The 18,737-nt window shown below is 45.7% G+C and overlaps 1 protein-coding gene across 1 annotated transcript in view; it reads left to right on the plus strand.

The window, feature by feature from the left end:
• The window catches only part of Cadps (calcium-dependent secretion activator 1), a 135,421-nt gene that overhangs the window by 103,628 nt on the left and 13,056 nt on the right, over positions 1 to 18,737 (plus strand). The window contains exons 22-28 of the mRNA XM_077689681.1: positions 6,388 to 6,543; positions 7,342 to 7,492; positions 11,214 to 11,288; positions 12,403 to 12,486; positions 13,780 to 13,905; positions 16,951 to 17,055; positions 17,174 to 17,319. Of these exons, the coding sequence (XP_077545807.1) occupies positions 6,388 to 6,543; positions 7,342 to 7,492; positions 11,214 to 11,288; positions 12,403 to 12,486; positions 13,780 to 13,905; positions 16,951 to 17,055; positions 17,174 to 17,319 (843 nt within the window). The remainder of the gene's footprint in view (positions 1 to 6,387; positions 6,544 to 7,341; positions 7,493 to 11,213; positions 11,289 to 12,402; positions 12,487 to 13,779; positions 13,906 to 16,950; positions 17,056 to 17,173; positions 17,320 to 18,737) is intronic.

The raw sequence follows: 18,737 nt of genomic DNA on the forward strand, positions 1-18,737 counted from the left end.
TCGGGGCTTTCTTCTGTGACATGTCTTGTGCGTTAATAGACGTTCGAGTACTCCAGGAAGTGGTCACTTAAAGGGGCCACAATGAGAAAATACAGTTTCGGTTCATTAGAGAGGCAGGCAACTGATTTTTGTGGAGTACATGCTCTTTATCTTAAACGAAAGGGCATCACAAACACGTTAAACCGAAACGGTTTTGCTGAAAGCACCCTAGAAAGCTTGAAACCGGAATTTTCAGATTTACCAGCCTTTTAAGTATGCTGCAAAAATGAATGCTGGCGACCATGACAATGAGATGCGCGAAACATACTTTTATCTTATGTGAAATAAAAAGCGGTATTTAAGAACATGTCCCCAGCGAGAACAATAATAAAGTGCAGGGTTTCCGATTCCTTTATGCTGTTCTTGAATTATGCTTTCAAGTTTGTTTTTTGTTTTGTTTTCTTCGTGTGGTAAAGGTGGTGCGATGCCAGTAGCCAAGTCAAGTTCCCTAAAGTGAAATGCGGCTGTTAGTTGTACGTGATTCCAGTTTTACGCCAGTGTTTAAGATATCACCTCTGCAAAACATGAGCGAGCGGGAAAAAGTGTCAGATTAAAACTATCTCTGCCAATTTATTTCGAAATTTTTGGTAACCCCACCACATAAAACACTAGCTTTCACATGAGCTATAGAGGACATGCACTTCACAAAAATCAGGTGGCTGTGCCTTGAAGAAGGGGGGCTTTGTCCCAATAACAGTGATACCAATTTTATTGCAAATTTTATACAACTATAATTGGGCTATTTGGGCTGTCCGTATTACGTCCCTCCTGCCCATAATATGCCACCGCAGTGCGAAACTTGAAAGTTTAGCCATATTTTTCGCATTTCTTTCAACTAATGGACCGTCTTTCGTGGCTGGCTTGGGGCTATGTGAGTTATCGCAGACTAGCTCCTTCAAATTGAATAAAGTTGTATTCTGTCATTATGGCCCCTTTAAATCGTTTTTGTACTTAGCTCACTGAGCCACTCGTGTCTTTTATTTTCACTGTCACTTTTGGATCTCTCCGTACTTGGGGGAAGATTGGGTTGCGTTGTTGTTTGGCAGCAGCAGTTTAACGACCAAAACAGGCACATAAATTGACCATGTGGGAATCAGCTTGCATTTGGACGAACACGAGAAGAACAGGAGTACATAACACACCTCTGACCATCAAGTGATTTTTGGTCCTTGTAATAAGCGATTGCGGAGGTTAGGCAGACATACAAACTGAGGATGGTTGGTAGATATTCCCGACCGCGGTTAAGGTTTTGTTGTTTTTTATGTGTCAGCAACTCAAGAAAACTATATGGTCTGTGAGGACTACAGATGGATGAAATTTTCCTGAAGACCAAATTAGAGCACGAGAGTGCCTTCAGAAAGCTTTTGCCGGACCAGCTTACCTAGTTGCCACGTTTTTTTTTTTTTTTTTTTTTTTTTCCCCTCGATTTTTATACAAACTTGCATTGTGGTGACAGTTATCTAGTAAGTGAGTCTATAATTATATAAGCTATATGGTATATAAGCATAAGTATACTAGTGTATATTCTATAAGCTGTAATGAAGTCATTCCTTGCACTTCATATCCTGGAGTTTGACTTGAAGACTGGGTGGTTCGCATAAGTTCATGCAACGTTCCTTACAAGGCACTTGGTATCAATACCTAGCTACAGACGGGTAAATACGGTAGGCATATTTGCTGCTTTAACTAAGCATGTCAAGGGCATCGCGCAGTTTTCAGCTAGATTTCATTGTGCTGCCTTCATACCGAGCAAAAAGTTGACGGTGAGTTTTTAACTCGCAATCTCATGGGGAGCATTGGTTTTTGAGCTGCTATTTGTCAATCTGACATCATCCAAAGAACAGTTTTGTTTGTTTGTTTGTTTGTTTTGTTACGTACAGTTACAGTTAAACCTGTACAGTTAAACCTCGTTATAACGAAATTGAAGGGGCGCCGCGATTTGCTCGTTATAGCCAATATTTCGTTATAGCCATAGCCGACATTTACTGCAAATAATATGCATTGTAGTTACCTAAAACAAAAAGCGGGCAAAATAGCATCTTGAGAAGTCAAGAACCTACTTTATTGCAGTTCAAAACACTTATTTCAAGCAGACTTGGCTACGAAGAAGTCCGTAATTGGACGTTGATGCACTTTCCTGATGCGAGCGATGGCTCCCTCAGCTGCGGCCGCTATGTTCACGCCATCTTCGCCGCCCTCGTGCGCGCCGAAGTAGCGGCACAGCACGTCCACCACATCTAGTGTCTCCGACGCCGTCCTTAGCGCTTCCTTTCATGCCACGTGCAACAGCGCTGACAATGGACTCTCGGTTGCTCACGATGGTGGACAGCGTACTCGTCCACACATCAGGTCTTGCCACCTTACCACGGAGTGCACCTTTCCTTCCTTCGCGCCCGATGCGACGGCTTTTTTCATAGCCGTCTTCTGTTCAAGCGTGATAGCCTTTAGCTTTCGCTTCCTGCCTGTCGCACTCACGTTGTTCGAATCCCGCTGGCAGTATGATAAAAGATAAGGCTGAAGACTGCCAAAACCCACGTACACACAACTACGCAGCGACGTCGGCGATACGAACAGGGGAGTGGAGGGGAGGAAGGCGACGCAACCGTACGCGCCGTGTGCATTGGGGCTCTTCTCGGACTCACCGCGGATAGTCCGCGGGTAGTCCGAGGATTCCCCGAAGCCATAGGGATACATGGAAAAATCGAACGTCGAACTGCTTCTCGGGAAGCCCGCGGCGAGTCCGAGACTGTAAGTTGAAGAGCCCCATTGCCTGCATGCCTTGTGCAGCGAGAGGAGGGTGGGACTTCACGGGCGCAGTGTCCGCATGGCGCGCCATCCAGCTTCGCGGGCGTTTCGAACTGCTAATACAGCTGCCGCGTCCGCACTGTTTCAAATCCGCGTTGCGCCCTGCCCTGTTGTAAAATTAGCTCAAAATTTGATTTCTCAACGAAATTTGTTCGTTATATCCCATAACGGGGAAATTTTACCTTGTTGAAATGAGGTTTTAAATATATTAGTTTCTATGGGGACTTTCAAGGGGAATTACCATTTGTTCGTTATATCCATTATTTCGTTATAGCCCGTCTCGTTATAACGAGGTTTAACTGTATTACTAAAGTGCACTTTACTCTAAAGCTTTTTTGTTTTGTTTTGTTTTAATACATACACAAGCAGGACATCCAGAATAAAGGATTTATTAAAGTGCTAGATTTATGATTATTTTTGTGTTGCTGCGTGTTTCTTCATTTTTGTTCTTTGGGTTGTTTTGCCTAACGCTAATGTTTACGCCATTTTTGCAAGCACTTTTTGTGTGTGCACTTTATTGTTTTTTTTTTTGCATTTGCTCTTGTTGAATTTGCAGTTGGCTCAGTCAGTCTAAGTGCACGACCTGTTCTTAATGAAAGGGAAGAGCCTTGTAATATTCCTGTTGACTGCTGCCAAGGGGCAGGTGCAGTTGCGGGTTAATTCTGACTGTCCCCATTTTGTGTTTTCTTTACTTTGTAGAGATAAGTGTGGCTCTGACAGCCAGTCGTCCTCTCAGACGCAATTGTAAGTACTTCACGCTTGACAATGCGAGCAAAATACCCGGCGTTTCACATACTAGTGCATCAATTCAGTCCGTGTACACGCAGAATAACTTGCAGCTTGCACAATGTTCTTGCAATGCACAATGTTCTCACCGAAACTTGGTTCAAGCACAGAGCATAGTTTGGTTGGCTTCTCAGAGCAGGCACTATTCAAACAAACACTACTCGGAGTACTACCCAGCTGGTTTAGCGAGCTCACAAAATAAATGTGTGGAAACACTGGGGGAGGGCTTGTGAAAAGCGCGCTGTCATTGTTCTGCGCTTGTTTATTTTTGGAGTGAGGTGCACTAAGTCAAGAATTCAGCATTCTCATTGGGCATTTTCTCACTGGTTAAACCCTAATGTACAAAATCTGCGAAGCTTAAAGGTTGGATGGGGCTGTCAAAATGGCATGGGGAGCGACACGGAAATGGAATGAATTAAAATTGCAACTCAACTAGAGAAGAGCAGACGTTCAAAAATAAGGAGTGTGCTGGTGTCATATCATCCATTTGGACAAAACAAGGGTTGCACATGTAATTGAAAAGTTTGAATGCCATGGCAATCCGGATGTTGTAAATTCCTTAATAAAAGAGCTGAAGTTTATAATGGGAGTGGTGCTGGCTTTTCACAATATGGTAAAAAAAATAGTCCTTTTATATGTCACTCAGAATTCTCTTTGGATTTTGCAATTAAAAAGTACGAGATGCGTGTTCGTACGTTACATATGGAGGAGGTTTTGCAATGGCAAAGTCTGCAGTTCCTCTTTAAAACGTTTGTTTGTTTGTTTGTTTGTTTGTTTATTTATTTATTTATTTATTTATTTATTTATTTATTTATTTTACCCTCGGGGCATGCAAGCATTGTAGAGGGGAGGGGCTCACATAAAAGAGCAAAAAAGATGTCAAAAGCACGCGACAAGTGTTCAACGATTGTACACACAAAAATATACAATAATTTCAAAAAAAAAAAAGAAACGCAGTAAAGCAAATGCACTAAACGCAGCCATAAACGCAATCACACTCGGAGAAAAAGAAAAGCAAACGGGAAATGCACTCGTTGTACAAGGCAAGCCATTGAGCCGAAACCGTTGCTTGTGGGGTGTGTGCAGTCTCTGCTGTATACGTGTGCATTCCAAGCTACGTGCATATCATGCGCTGCTTAGCTAAAAGATGCTCTGATGTGTCTCCAACACTCTGGCAACCTGAGAAAAGGAGGAGCTGTGTTTGTGGAATCATTCCTACGCATGACACAGGCATCGTACCCCCTTTTGCGTGATGTGCTTCCATTGTAGCTGTGTCTCTGATAGAGGGAAAATACAATATAACACCCTTGGGTGCATGACATTTTTTAACACAATATCCTGGATGACCTAAGTCTGGAGCCTGGAAGTCTCATACTCTACAAACCATACTGCGTAGATTTTTTATACAAAGCTTGAAGCAAAATGTTCTTTTCATTTATATCTCGCGCCTTAAAGTTTTTGCTCTTCCTGAAAATGGCAGCATTGTGAAACTTTTGCTTCTGGAAGCAGTATAACCGAAAAGGTTTCGTGACGAAGCTTAAAGTTTCGAAGTCTCACTTTTGGTTAACCTTCTACCATTTGGTTTGGCAGTTAACCCTTTGAGGGTCGAACTTTTTCGCCAAATGCGACCCCCCAGGGTCGATTTTTGTTATTGCTGATTTAAATTCTTTGGACGAATCTATTTCGAGAAAAAATTATCCTAATTTTTTTAGGGTGACCATGGAGTGACAAAAAAATCGTTTGTGTTGTTACATACGAGTGGTTTATTCATGCGCAACACAAGAAAAATTCTAAATAAAAACTAGAGAGTAAAAAGCCGGCACCTTTTCAGCGAATCGAAATCAGATAAACATCAGTTTCGCAGGCGCAAAAAGCGGGAAGCGCCTGGAGGACAATAGTCACGATACTGAAACCAGCGGATGCGTGCGGGCGCGCGGCTGGATGCACGAGCGATAGACAGCGCACTGCTCCTATAAAATACAAAAAAAAAAAACGAGAAAAGAGCCTCATCAGTTTCGCAGGCGTCCTTGGTCTGTGGCAGGCGCAAGAAGCGAGAGGTTCCCAGTGGGCGTAAGGGGCCTTAGGTGGGCGATACCCAGCGTGCCCCCTCATTACCGGATGCACAAGCGATAGCCGGCGCGCCGCTGAAGTAAATCGTAAAAAAATAAAAAAAAGAGTCATCGGTGCAAGAAAATATTTTGGCGTATTTCCGCAGTGTGGCAGCACATGCCAAGCAAGAGAAGTTGGCGAAAAAGGTGCGCTTTTTAAACATACAAGCAAGGACGTACATATACGTTATTGACCATTTTGAAGGTGTTTGCAGAGGACGTATATGTACGTCCGTGACCCTGAAAGGGTTAACTCATCGTCCTTGACATCAGTTGATGTGGTGTGATTGGAATTTTCTGACATTGCAAGTGAATTTGTGATGCTTTATAAGCACTGCTCTGCACTTGATTGCAGAGGCCGCATTGCTGCTGTACTGTTTTCGTTTGTGGTGAAGCCAGTCTATTCTAACATTAGCCCAGTCGTGTAAGGCAATCTTTTATTGTTGAGTTTGTGGGATTTCAATCGGTTGTTGTTAGAAAAGGGACTTTCAAGCTGTTGCGCTCTCTTAAAGTGGGCTAGTACACCTCTCGCAACACCTACTGCTGCGTTCTGACCCAGTCGTGGTGTCATCATCCTCCGCGGTATCATCGTAGCTCCCTTCTTTTTTGTGACGGTCTCCCTCTCTCTCCCTCCCTCTCCTTGCTGCAGCAACGGGTGCCCGTCGTCTGAGGAGCTGTTCTGGAAGCTGGACGCCCTGCAGTGTTTCATCCGAGACTTGCACTGGCCTGATGAGGTGTTTGCCAAGCACCTCGAGCAGCGGCTCAAGCTCATGGCCTGCGACATGGTCGAGTCTTGTGTCACTAGGTGAGCCTGGCTCAGTCTCCTTTTCTCTCCCCCATGGCTTTTGTAAAGCAGGCCAAAACGAACACTTTGCTTTGCAAGCTTAAGCTTAGGAATTGCCATCCCAATCTCCAGGAAGCAGCGGAATGTATGGGTGTCTGCACCACGCTTTCGCCCTGTCCGGTCCGGAAACTCCCTGTGGAGAGTGCTTCACTGCAAGCATGTGTGCATTGAGGGAAAGCCAGTTTTATGGGGGTGGATGTGATTGGAGTGCACCTAAACCAACGGCGTATTCGGTGACAGCATTTCACTGGGAAAACCCATCCGTGCTGTTGTTGTTGGTAGGCAGAGTACCACAGTGCTTTCCCAGCTTGAGGAATAGCTGAGGGGCTGAATGCAGGGGCCAAAAAATAAATTTTGGAAGTGCATTTTGACGACACTGGGATATGATCCCTCGACTCGGTGATCTCTGGCGGCATGCCTCAAAGTGGGTGCGTTTGGATGTGAGCTTTGTCAAATCTCCTTACCTCCATCTTTCACCATTAATTGGTTGGCATTTTTGCCGTAGCACCTCGCTTCCTAGGAATGCCGCCAAACTTTTTTGTGGGGCTGCCGGCAACGTATTTTTACATAGGCCAAGTAGGCTGTGCCAAGGTCTTGATGGGACACCAAAAACTGAATAGCTTTCTCGCATATAGCTGAAAAGTAACGCTCTTCAGGGCGTTTTCAGCTTTTTTTGTCGCCAAATAATGCTTTGTGTGGGAGTAAATTATTGAAGCCAACTGCTTATTTATCCCTGTTGTTGTGCGCATGCACGTGCAGGACGCTGCAGGCGTTCCAGCAATTGCAGAGGAAGAGCAAGTGGAACACGACCGACTACATTGTGCCCTCGGAGATGTGCGCCATGATCAACGTGGTACTGGAGGCACGCATCCAGTCGCTCAAGCTGTGCACCGTCGACGGGGCTGACGTGGTGAGCCGCTTTCAGAGCACCCCCCGTTGCCAGCGTTGTCCGTGTCGCATTGTTGCAGTGTGCAGCTCTTCTCCTGGGAGTGCCCTTGCCGGCAGAAATTTTTGCTTGTGTGTGCCACGAACACCAGTAATGATGCGTGCTCAGAAGTGTACAGCTGAGTGAATGTGAGTTATGGCGACGAATTAACCGGACTCTTGTTGAGTGCGACTTGGAGCACTGTTTCGGGAAAGACACAGTGCTAGTTAGATTGGGGTAATGTTCCAATCGGCATTAGTTTTGAAAGTGTGCTCTTTTTCAAGTTTACTTAATCGGCTGAAAGTGGACGATCGCGGTGGTGAAGCCAGATTTTCGTTGATACCTGTGCGTCCCCATTTAAGCTCAGAAACATGAAGAAGTGGCCAGGAAGGGGTGTTTATCTTCTTTCGAGCTCGAAGAAGATGGTCAGACAGTGTAGATGGGGTGATGACCCTTTCAGAAGCAAACATTCTAGAATGAAGTCAGTGCCATGAATGCACAATGTTCTCACCGAAACTTGGTTCAAGCACAGAGCATAGTTTGGTTGGCTTCTCAGAGCAGGCACTATTCAAACAAACACTACTCGGAGTACTACCCAGCTGGTTTAGCGAGCTCACAAAATAAATGTGTGGAAACACTGGGGGAGGGCTTGTGAAAAGCGCGCTGTCATTGTTCTGCGCTTGTTTATTTTTGGAGTGAGGTGCACTAAGTCAAGAATTCAGCATTCTCATTGGGCATTTTCTCACTGGTTAAACCCTAATGTACAAAATCTGCGAAGCTTAAAGGTTGGATGGGGCTGTCAAAATGGCATGGGGAGCGACACGGAAATGGAATGAATTAAAATTGCAACTCAACTAGAGAAGAGCAGACGTTCAAAAATAAGGAGTGTGCTGGTGTCATATCATCCATTTGGACAAAACAAGGGTTGCACATGTAATTGAAAAGTTTGAATGCTTCCAAATAGTATTTGCTGTTTGGCTCATTCACAGCACAGCTTATTGTTTCAAGTATTTGAAAGAAGCACTGGCACGAAGTTGACGTGTTACATTTTCTTCACGACTGTGGAAGCCTACAAGCCCGGTAATCATAGAATGGCACGTTAGATGGTTGACTGCAGTGTAAATAATCACTTACAGCCTCCTTTATCCGTGTAAATTTCGGTTTCGATGAAACGAACACGGGGGCGGTTGCATGACAGGAGCACACTCTCGACATCACTGTTCTCATCACATTATGGCCGGTCTGGACTTGCGCGCTTAAGGGGGGACGTGGCAAGTAAAACTATTTTTGTTAATTATGGACCAAATTTAGTCAAATTAGGAGATTTTATGGAGTTAAGTAACCTTATAACAAAACTTCAATCAGTTTAAAATTATCTTCTATACTTTTTGAGTTACCAGACTAATTACCTTCACAGAGCTGTCACAAGATTAATTAACTAATTAGGCAAGAACTCAACAAGATTTTTGTGTCAGCATCACCAGGAAGGTCCATTCTGTGCAAGGAAGCTATTTGATTATTGCTTTATTTCCTTTAAGTATCCAAAAAGAAAGACAGAAGTTTCACTTTCTTTTTGACATGAGACTATTTCTGATTTCGAAAGGAAGGTGAAACTTTTCTTGTTCTTTCTTTATGCCTAAAGGATATAATGCAATAATCTAATAGCTTCCTTGCACAGAATAGACATTTCTGATCACACTGACGTAAAAATCTAGTTGACTTCTTGCCTAATTAGTTAATTATGCTGATTGCAAGATTCAGGTAATTAGTCTTCCAACTTAAAAACTATAGAAGGTATCTTTAATCTGATTTCAGTATTTTTATTAGAATGAATAGCTACATAAATTCTCTTAATTTCATTCAATTTGGTCCATAAATAAAAAAGTCATTTTACTTGCCACGTCCCCCCTTAAGCGAGCGAGTGCATCCAGACCTGTCGAACTCGCATGTGTCGGGGCAGCATGGCATCAGTCCGAAAACTGTGACGTGATACACAAGGTGGAGCAGCATGTGCCAACATTGGCTACGTCATTGGCTACGTCATTGGCTACGTCATTGGCTACGTCATTGGCTACGTCACGGTAGCCCTGACGTTGACAGTTTGGGGCGAGCCACTAAACGCATCATGCTGATGCCAGTGCCGATATTCACAGATGCAGGGTGTCCGTTCTGAGCTTTCTGGTGCGTGCAAAGATTAAAATTGATTTAAAAATGTGTTACATAAAACCGTTAGTGTTGAAACTTCCTGGGAGATATCTCCATATGCATAGGAAGCTTTTTGCACAGTTTTATCAGCTTCAAAATTTCGCGTGAGTAGTCCTTGAAGTTTTTCAAACATTCGTAATTTGCATGTACTAGAGCAATGGAAGATAGCGGTGCTGCACTACGATCAAACGTTCAAGTTTCCTGCAAGGGGTGCTCCCTTGAGTTGGCTTTTTGCAAAGCACCGAAGCTGTGCAGGAAAGCCTAACGCATGTAAGCTTTGTGCAAAACTTGCGTCTGCCAACTCTGGTGTATGTTAGCTGGAGCAGAACACTACTTATGTAAAGCTTATAAACTGAAAATAAGTTCCTTGTCGATATAACAGCATGAGTAAGGAATCAACAGTGATTAGTTGTGGGCAGTGCTTGCAGTAAGGTTGTGTCAGGCACTTTTCAATCACTGGAGAGATTAGTCAAATGTACTAGTGTATGTTGAGGAAGCTATATTTTTTCTTGTGGCAATGTATGCCACATTTTGTTTTGTTCCTGTGGTTTGCCATCTTGTCAAATCTATTAGTTTAATTTTTTTTTGTTCCTGTTTCTTACCATGTGCTACTTTTGAGTTGATGAAAAACAGCATTTTGAGTTGATGAAATAACCCACAAATTTATCATGTTATTGTCACTGTGTATTCTTTACTTTCTCTGGTTGTTGATGTTTATTTTCAGTCATGTATTATTACTGCTTCCGCTGTAGTTCTGTGTTTTCTACATTCCTCACAATGCTGTGCTGTAAGTGTGTAGATTTCTGTAGTACGCTGTTATGTGTAATTGTTGTTCGGTTATAATTTGCTGTTTGTTTGATTATTTTTTCTACAGTAACCCCCCCCCCCCTTTATAACAATGCCCAATGGGCGAATTAACAAATAAATACATGAACACCCAGACCGCCTAAGTTACCGTCTTCTTTTCTTGTAGCGACGTTTTAGCAGATCTGTGCATGCTAAATAGAAAATATCGGTATTAAAAAATATTTGATTCAGCTTTCAGTCAGTTCTAGCTACTTTATTCGATTGGCAGTCTAACATTTGACATTTGCACAGCAGCTCTAGAAAACACTTTCTCCATTTCTCGATTGTCTGTCTCTTTGATTTACTAGTACCAGATACTTTTAAGTAGTTTTTGAACAGTCTGTCACCATCGGAATACTCGGGCGCAAAAGAAAAAGTACGGAACTTTGTTCCCGAGCCCTTCAGATCGGTTCGGAAACTGTCAATGGAAAAACCCTTGCGCAGTGCACACACTAGTTCAGTTTGCCTGCATATTGGGGACAAGCATGTTCAGCACGGCAGAGCCGTGTACCCTGTTCATGTTCCCAGTTGTGGGTCAGTCGGTGCATTGCCTCGACATTTTCAAAGTTTGGGCTGCGTGGCTTCATAAATTCTGCCAGCAGTTGTCGCTCACTCGCCCAAATTCCATCCTTTCCACTCTTATTCTTCCTACCAGCACCAGTACCACAGCAAAATCGATGGCCTCGTAGATGGGACGCTGCAGGAGATGCAGACGGGACTCATTGCCAAGGTGAGCACGGGGGCCTGTCTTCATCTTGTCCCCCCCGTCCCCTGCGATCCCCTGCTTTGTGCCAACTGCATGCTGGAGGTTTTCATTTTTTTTTTTAACAAAAAAAAAAAAACGTCTTTCATCGCTGGAACGCAGCTGAAGGAGTTACCAAACACTATTTCTTCCAAATTAAACAGTATGGCATTTTGTCTTGATAGCACATTTGAAAATTGGGAGAAATAAGACACTTGTTGTAGTACTAAACATTCAACCTATTTTTCATCAATCTAACACACTAGGGAGAATATTTTTGCTCCGAGGTTTGAAATATAATAGAGGAAGGCGTTACCCTTAGTGCAAACCACGCATGCACACGCTTGCGCAATGTACATTGCCATGATATGAGACAGTAGCCAACTCGCCGGAGGTCTGGAAGACGGTACACCGACGGATGTGCGTGTTGTGGTTTTCGCACTCGCTTTACACCGAAGCTGCACCAGTGCGCTGGCAAAAGTGCACTGAGCTTAGTGTGCAGTTGCTAAGGTAGCATTGTTACGACTCTTTTTTTGAACGGATGGGGAGTTCACAGTTAGGTCATCGTGTATTTACACTGCTTGAGTAAACACCGCTGAAATTTGTGCATGTAGCAATGCATAATGATGCCTCCAATCAGTGATTTGATGTATTTTCTGCGAGGTCACGCGAATAGAAATTTTTGCTTTCGAAGGGAATACAAAATGAGTGTTGGTTTTGTTTGAATAGTTTTTCACCATTTGTTAGCGGTAAAAGTGCAGTGCATCTGATGCTGTTCTAACTCGTTGCAAAGGATTTGTTTTGCATGCGTTCTAAGCAGGGCACTTTTTTGCTTTCATCAAGGCATGATATAGTGTATTTGAAGTGACCAAACAACAATCGATTCGCATTTTTTAACTTTGATATACTTCAGAAGTATTGGCAGCTTTCTAGTTGAGCTATTCGATTTCAAACGCAATCCGATATCCTGTTGTTTGTCCCAACATTTAAAACTTACAGATATTTTCATGCCCCTAGTTTTTTCTTTTGTCTTTGTTTTGTAAGTGCGAAGGTTGCGGCAGGGAAAGTTCACTGCGGTGGTGTGTGTGTGCCTTCCCGACAGCTGACCAGCATGCTGGAAGTGACCCTGGGCAAACTTTCCCGGTATGACGAAGGCAGTCTGCTCGCACCCATCCTCTCACTCACGGTGAGTCCGCCCACCCGCCGGGTGGCGACTCGAACAAACCTCTGTTCATCAGCAAGCGCAATACCGGGCTAATGCTTATGCGTAAGACGCCTTGCAGCCCAGTGGGTTCAGTGTTTGGTGGCGACATTGGAGGCACTTTTGTCTCGGGCACTAATTTTGGGTTCAAAAATTCACCCCCTGTGATGTTTGTTGCAGCCTTGATGATGTGGGCAGGCGGCCGGTGAAAGTTTATATAGTGTCAGCATTGTTCCTGTTACCTTACAAGGCAAATGAGCACGGCATGTTTCAAGCAGATGCAGCATCATTTGTTTGCGCGAGTAAATGACAGTGCCGAATATACGCTGGCATTTGTTTGCGCAGGAGGGGAAGCTGTAACTGTGTGTTTTTGTTGTGTTGCACTCGCAACACTGGGGTGAATTACGCTACCACCATCTTTATGGCCCTTTGGAGAGTTGCGCTTTGTTTCTCTTGAGTTTTTGTGAATGTCCACACAGCCGTACACAAACCTGTGTGGCGTCTTCCTGCTGCGTTTGCCAGCTTGTGCAGCAAAGTGTTCCCACTGGATCGCTTGAATAAGCTCCAACCTCTCCACAGGTGGTGCTTATTACCCCAACTTACTGTGGATGGCCAAATTGTTGGTGGGAACTCAGTCTCTGCTTTTTGCTTTTTCACGCAGTGTCAATTAACGGCACCCATTGCGCAGTTGTGCAGCCTGTGGCGCATTGCTGTTGCAGACTCGCATTTAGGAGGCAGTATTCTCCATCTCCCACTTGGAGGCTCACTAAGAAGGTTCAGCTTGAATTGAGGACGACTCAGCGAGCAATGGAGCAGAAGATGATTGGTGTAACATTACGGGACAAGAAGGGAGCGGAGTGGGTCAGGGAGCAAACGTGTGTTAAGGACATATTAGTAGAAATTAAGAAGAAATGGGCAGGGCATGTAATGCGAAGGCAAGATAACCACTGGTCATTGAGGGTAACAGAGTGGATCCCTAGAGAAGGCAAGCGTTGCAGGGGCGGCAAAAGGTTATAGATGGGCAGATGAGATCAAGAAGTTTGCGGGGATAAATTGGTCGCAGTTGGCACAGGACCGAGGTAATTGGAGAATAATGGGAGAGGCCCCTGCCCTGCAGTGGGTGTAGACAGGCTGATGACGATGATTCTCCATCTCTGGCCCTTGCTCGTGTGGGTATGCCCCACTCGAACTCGGCCAGCCAGCGTCCGTGCATGCTGTGTTGTTCTGGGAGGGGGGACGCCTGAGACCCGGTTACCTCCTCTCTCCCCCCATCCCCAGTACCGCCAGGGCATGTCCAGCTCGGGCAAGGAGGTGGGCCAGCAGTACGTCAACTCGGTGCGCAACAGCATGGAGCAGCTGAGGCAGAAAGTCAGCGACGAGCTCTGGGTGCTGGCCCTCTTTGAGGTGCGTCTCTCTCTCTCTCTCTTTGGCAGCGCGTTTTTTTGTGCTTATATAGTCACCTGCCTTACCAGCACTGAATTTTGTGTGTGTTCCAAAGCCTGAAGCGAGCTCCCGTCTTCCTGGGAAAGCCCCCCCCCCCAATGTTTGTGGAGTTGTGCCAGCTTTGTAACAGCTAAGAGAAGGGGGGAGAGCAGAAGGGAATTCGGCCGAGTGTGCGGAGATTTATTTGTGTCATTTGTAGTCAAGGGAAGCCTAATTAAGCTTGTAAAGCGAGCACTTTGTTTTAAGGCCCTCTTATAAGCTTTGCGTGGGTGATGGTGCAAGTGGCAGCGTAAATATTGCTGCACAGTAGTATTAACTTTTCAACAGTGGGAAGAACTGGTAATTTGTGGTACTATTCACCGTAGTGAAGGCCCTCAATGCCTGACTGCTTCTCAAACAGACTGCTTGACCGGTGGCATTGCAAACAATGAGTGTCCTTCGTAGTGTAGTAAGAAAACTAGGGATGGGCGAATATAGATTTTGAGGTTCGAAGCGAATTCGAAGCGAATAGTGATTTGGTCGAATAATTTCGAATCGAATAGTTCGAATAGTACACATTGCAAATCACAAAGACAAATGAGCAACTTGTGACCTGACTAATGTACACAATTTTTTCTAATAATTAGAACTCACGTAGGCACAGCATTGTGTAAAACTATTACCAGTTGAACATTTATTGCAAAATCTTACACACAGCTTTCCTTTGCTGTATTCACAAGTTTTCATGAAGAAATGCCTGTTGCGCCACATGCTCTAGGTGCAGCAGTTTCCGCCGGCTGCTCATTCACAAGTTTAAGCGCCGCCTAGAAACTCGCAGAGTTAAGCGCCGCCTAGAAGCTCCGCTAAAAAAGAAGTATTGTAGCCACTAGTATCCTCGGCCGTAGCCAAGCAAAGCGCAAGTGGCTGGCCGCCATTTTGAATAGGCTCGCTTAGTGCGGCGTACTGCCGCGCTGAGCGAGCCTATTCAAAATGGCGGCCTGTACAAGTCTGCTGGCTTGGTGCCGCTATGTTCGGAGCGGTGTCGTTTCAGTGCCGCCTTTTTTTTCTAACCTAAAGTGTGCTGGCAGCCGAGAGCTTCGTCGAACCTCTAGGCAAGGCAGCAATTAACTCGGCAGTGCCGGCACTGATAATAGAAATGTCCGCGTTGGTGGGTCTTGAGCCAAACCTGGGGTAACTCTCGGAAAGCTTGACTGAAAAGTAGGGATGGGCGAATATAGATTTTGAGGTTCGAAGCGAATTCGAAGCGAATAGTGATTTGGTCGAATAATTTCGAATCGAATAGTTCGAATAGTACACATTGCAAATCACAAAGACAAATGAGCAACTTGTGACCTGACTAATGTACACAATTTTTTCTAATAATTAGAACTCACGTAGGCACAGCATTGTGCAAAACTATTACCAGTTGAACATTTATTGCAAAATCTTACGCACAGCTTTCCTTTGCTGTATTCACAAGTTTTCATGAAGAAATGCCTGTTGCGCCACATGCTCTAGGTGCAGCAGTTTCCGCCGGCTGCTCATTCATAGAGTTCCTGTATATAGCTCCCGCAGGGAGCTAAGAGTTGCGCGACCGACCGCCATCTTTGTTATCCGGATTGCTGCGGGAAAGCCGCCCGTCGCGGGTGAAGGAGCCTCGCCGCCACGCTTCCGACGGCGGCCGACGCGCGGTGGGAGCGCTTCGGTCGGCGGCGCCTCACGCTTCTGCTGCTGCTGTTCCTGGGCGGGGCGTAGTGCCGCCCGCGTCGGCGGCTGCGGCGCAGCCGTAGTGGGAGCTTCTCTGCGCGGCATGGATAACCGGAGTGTCGCAATCACGGCGGCGCGTGAAAAAGGGTCGCGCGACTCTTAGCTCCCTGCGGGAGCTATATACAGGAACTCTACTCATTCACAAGTTTAAGCGCCGCCTAGGAGCTCCGCTAAAAAAAGAAGTATTGTAGCCACTAGTATCCTCGGCCGTAGCCAAGCAAAGCGCAAGTGGCTGGCCGCCATTTTGAATAGGCTCGCTTAGTGCGGCGTACCCATAGGCGTACTGCCGCACTGAGCGAGCCTATTCAAAATGGCGGCATGCCTATTCAAAATGGCGGCCTGTACAAGTCTGCTGGCTTGGTGCCGCTATGTTCGGAGCGGTGTCGTTTCAGTGCCGCCTTTTTTTTTAACCTAAAGTGTGCTGGCGGCCGAGAGCTTCGTCGAACCTCTAGGCAAGGCAGCAACTCGGCAGTGCCGGCACTGATAATAGAAATGTCCGCGTTGGTGGGTCTTGAGCCAAGCCTGGGGTAACTCTCGGAAAGCTTGACCGAAAAGCTTGGCTTTTAGCTGCCTATTCGGGAGCATCGAATAATTCGAAAATATCGAATACCTGCATTCGGATCGAAGCGAATAACGAATAGAGAGCTATTCGATCGAATATTCGACAATACCGAATATTCGCCCATCCCTAAAGAAAACTCTTTGATGTGTCATGATTGGGGGGCAGCTGTGCATGACACAACAGCGCAAGACAAAGGAGGCACAAGCGCTACTTGTTAGATGTTTTTCTTGTGTTGGCATCTTGTCTGCCACTCCTCTCCCATCACACTGCACCAGCTAGCATCGATTCTTGTTTGCATTGCAACTCTTTTTCTGTCCTTTAAAGCACATCGCACAGATTCCACAATTGGATCTACACAACTACGTAGCAGTTGTGGAGGCTAACAGTCCAGCTGATCAAAGTGGCAGATGTATCACCGTTCTCTCCCTGACGCTTTCTGATTTTACCCAGTGCATCCTTCCTTGCCGTTTTCTCTCCCAAGCAGCTTTCCCCTCAGTTGCTCACAGCGGGTGCCTCTTTCTGGCAGAACCCTATTTCACCTGATGCCGAGTTCATTGCTGGAAGCTGCTCTTGGGTGTAAAGGGGTACAAAATGAATGGTAAAGTCTTGGCTGCTCGTGCAGTCAAGAACAGGCTGCGGTGTCTTCGTGGTCTAGCACCCGCTGATCCGTTCCCTCCCCCTCTCTCCCTGCTGCCCAGCAATGGTATGCGGCCCAGATGAGCCTGCTGTGCTCCTGGCTGTCGGAGCGGCTGGACCACGGGCTGCACTCGATCCAGCTCTCGGCGCTGCTCCACATTGCACGGGTCAGCCCTCCTCCTCCTCCTCCTCTTGCGCTGCTCTCTTGTGTTGCTCTCACTGCTGTTTCTGCAGGACACGCACTCATCCCCCCCTCTTTCCCCTCTTCTCCAATCACGGGTGCAGAAGCTGTACTCGGACTTTGAGCTGCAGGGCATCGAGGAAGAGAAGCTCAACTCCAAGGTGTACCAGACGGTGTGCAGTCGGCTGCAGCTGGAAGAGGCCGCCGCCTCCGTCTCGGACGCCAACAGTCGCGAGAAGGACGACTCCGAGTGAGTGGTTAGGGCCCAGGGTGCAGCTCCCTCCTTCCCTCGCCCTTTACCCTGCTTCTACTACTGCTGCTACTGCTTTATTGTAGACTCCGATGCATACTTTCTGTCTGCTGAGGAATTGTATGCCAATAATGTACAGTAAAATCTCGTTAAACCATTACTGACGGGGACGGGAAGAAAGTACGTACTAGCCGGCACTACAGTTTATCAGAATGCATTAGGTTAACTCTTTCGGGACCGCCCGAAAAAGTGATGAAAAAGTGAGGTCTCGCTACAAATGTTTTATTACATAAAGCAAAGGCACCATCCTACCTTAGCATATACCAAAATGCAGCTAATTATATGTTCTTTGACATACAATACCAAGTTTTACTTCAACACTGACTATAGAACCATGAAAAAATCTGAAATTAAGAACTTTGTAAAAAAACTGCAGAAAAAGATAGAAAAAAGCGTAAATATAAAAATATTAAAAAAGAATAAAATTATTTCAGGATATACAAAATTTAACACAATGCTTTGTTTCTTCATCGCGAAAGTTTGATGCGGCTAGGTGTAACTGGTTTTTTGTTTTGTGCGTGATCTCTTTGGCACTAGGGCCATGGCTACGTCGTCGCCCAGGTACACGCCGGGCTTTCGTCTCGGCGAAAACTTGTTCCCTTTCGGAGATGGTGGCAGGAGATCACCACCATAGGTAGTTAACACCCTAGTGAACAAATATAAACCAGCCAGAACATATTTCAAGCGCACATACTTACTCCAGAGACAATTGAAACCGAAACCAACACCCACCTTTGAGCGCGATTTGATGTTCCAGGCTGATCAACACCTGAATCCTCACTCCAGCTGAAAGCCGATTGCTAAAGCCGCATTCCGACTCTTCACTGCCACTCTCATCGTTAAAATCCACAGTAGAAGGCGAAGATATGCGAGACGAGATGAGGCGGATTTCTTATCGCGCTCGCGCGAGTATGACGCCGTGTTTGTTTACATTCGAAACCACTGCCCGTCAGAATAAAATATCTGATGCGTTGCTGCCTGGCGATAAAAAAAGAAACTTCACAAAAGAGAAAACTATAGTTTTCAAACTATCTCCTAGATGTCGCTAGGTGTTCCATCGAAAATTTGTATTCTGCAGGCTCGTGAAACCATCGATCATATGTGATCGATGGCCTATGGAGCGGTCCCGAAAGAGTTAAGGGGAAACCGGGTCAGGGATTTGGCTTAACTACGTATAAAAAGAAGCTATGGCTTATGCGGGTACGGTTTAGTGAGATTCCACTGCATACTCTTCATCTTCGCTGCATTACCAAAATCTCATGTCCCCCCCCCCTCCCCCCCTCCCCCACGCACACACACACACACCCCCAGACCCTTCGTTTGTTTTGTTCCACAACCGCCGCTGATGTGTGCGCGCG

This window comes from Haemaphysalis longicornis, unplaced genomic scaffold (genome assembly GCF_048455015.1).
Source record: "Haemaphysalis longicornis isolate Haplotype H1 unplaced genomic scaffold, Haemaphysalis longicornis Haplotype H1 scaffold_10, whole genome shotgun sequence".
Classification (NCBI taxonomy): domain Eukaryota; kingdom Metazoa; phylum Arthropoda; class Arachnida; order Ixodida; family Ixodidae; genus Haemaphysalis; species Haemaphysalis longicornis.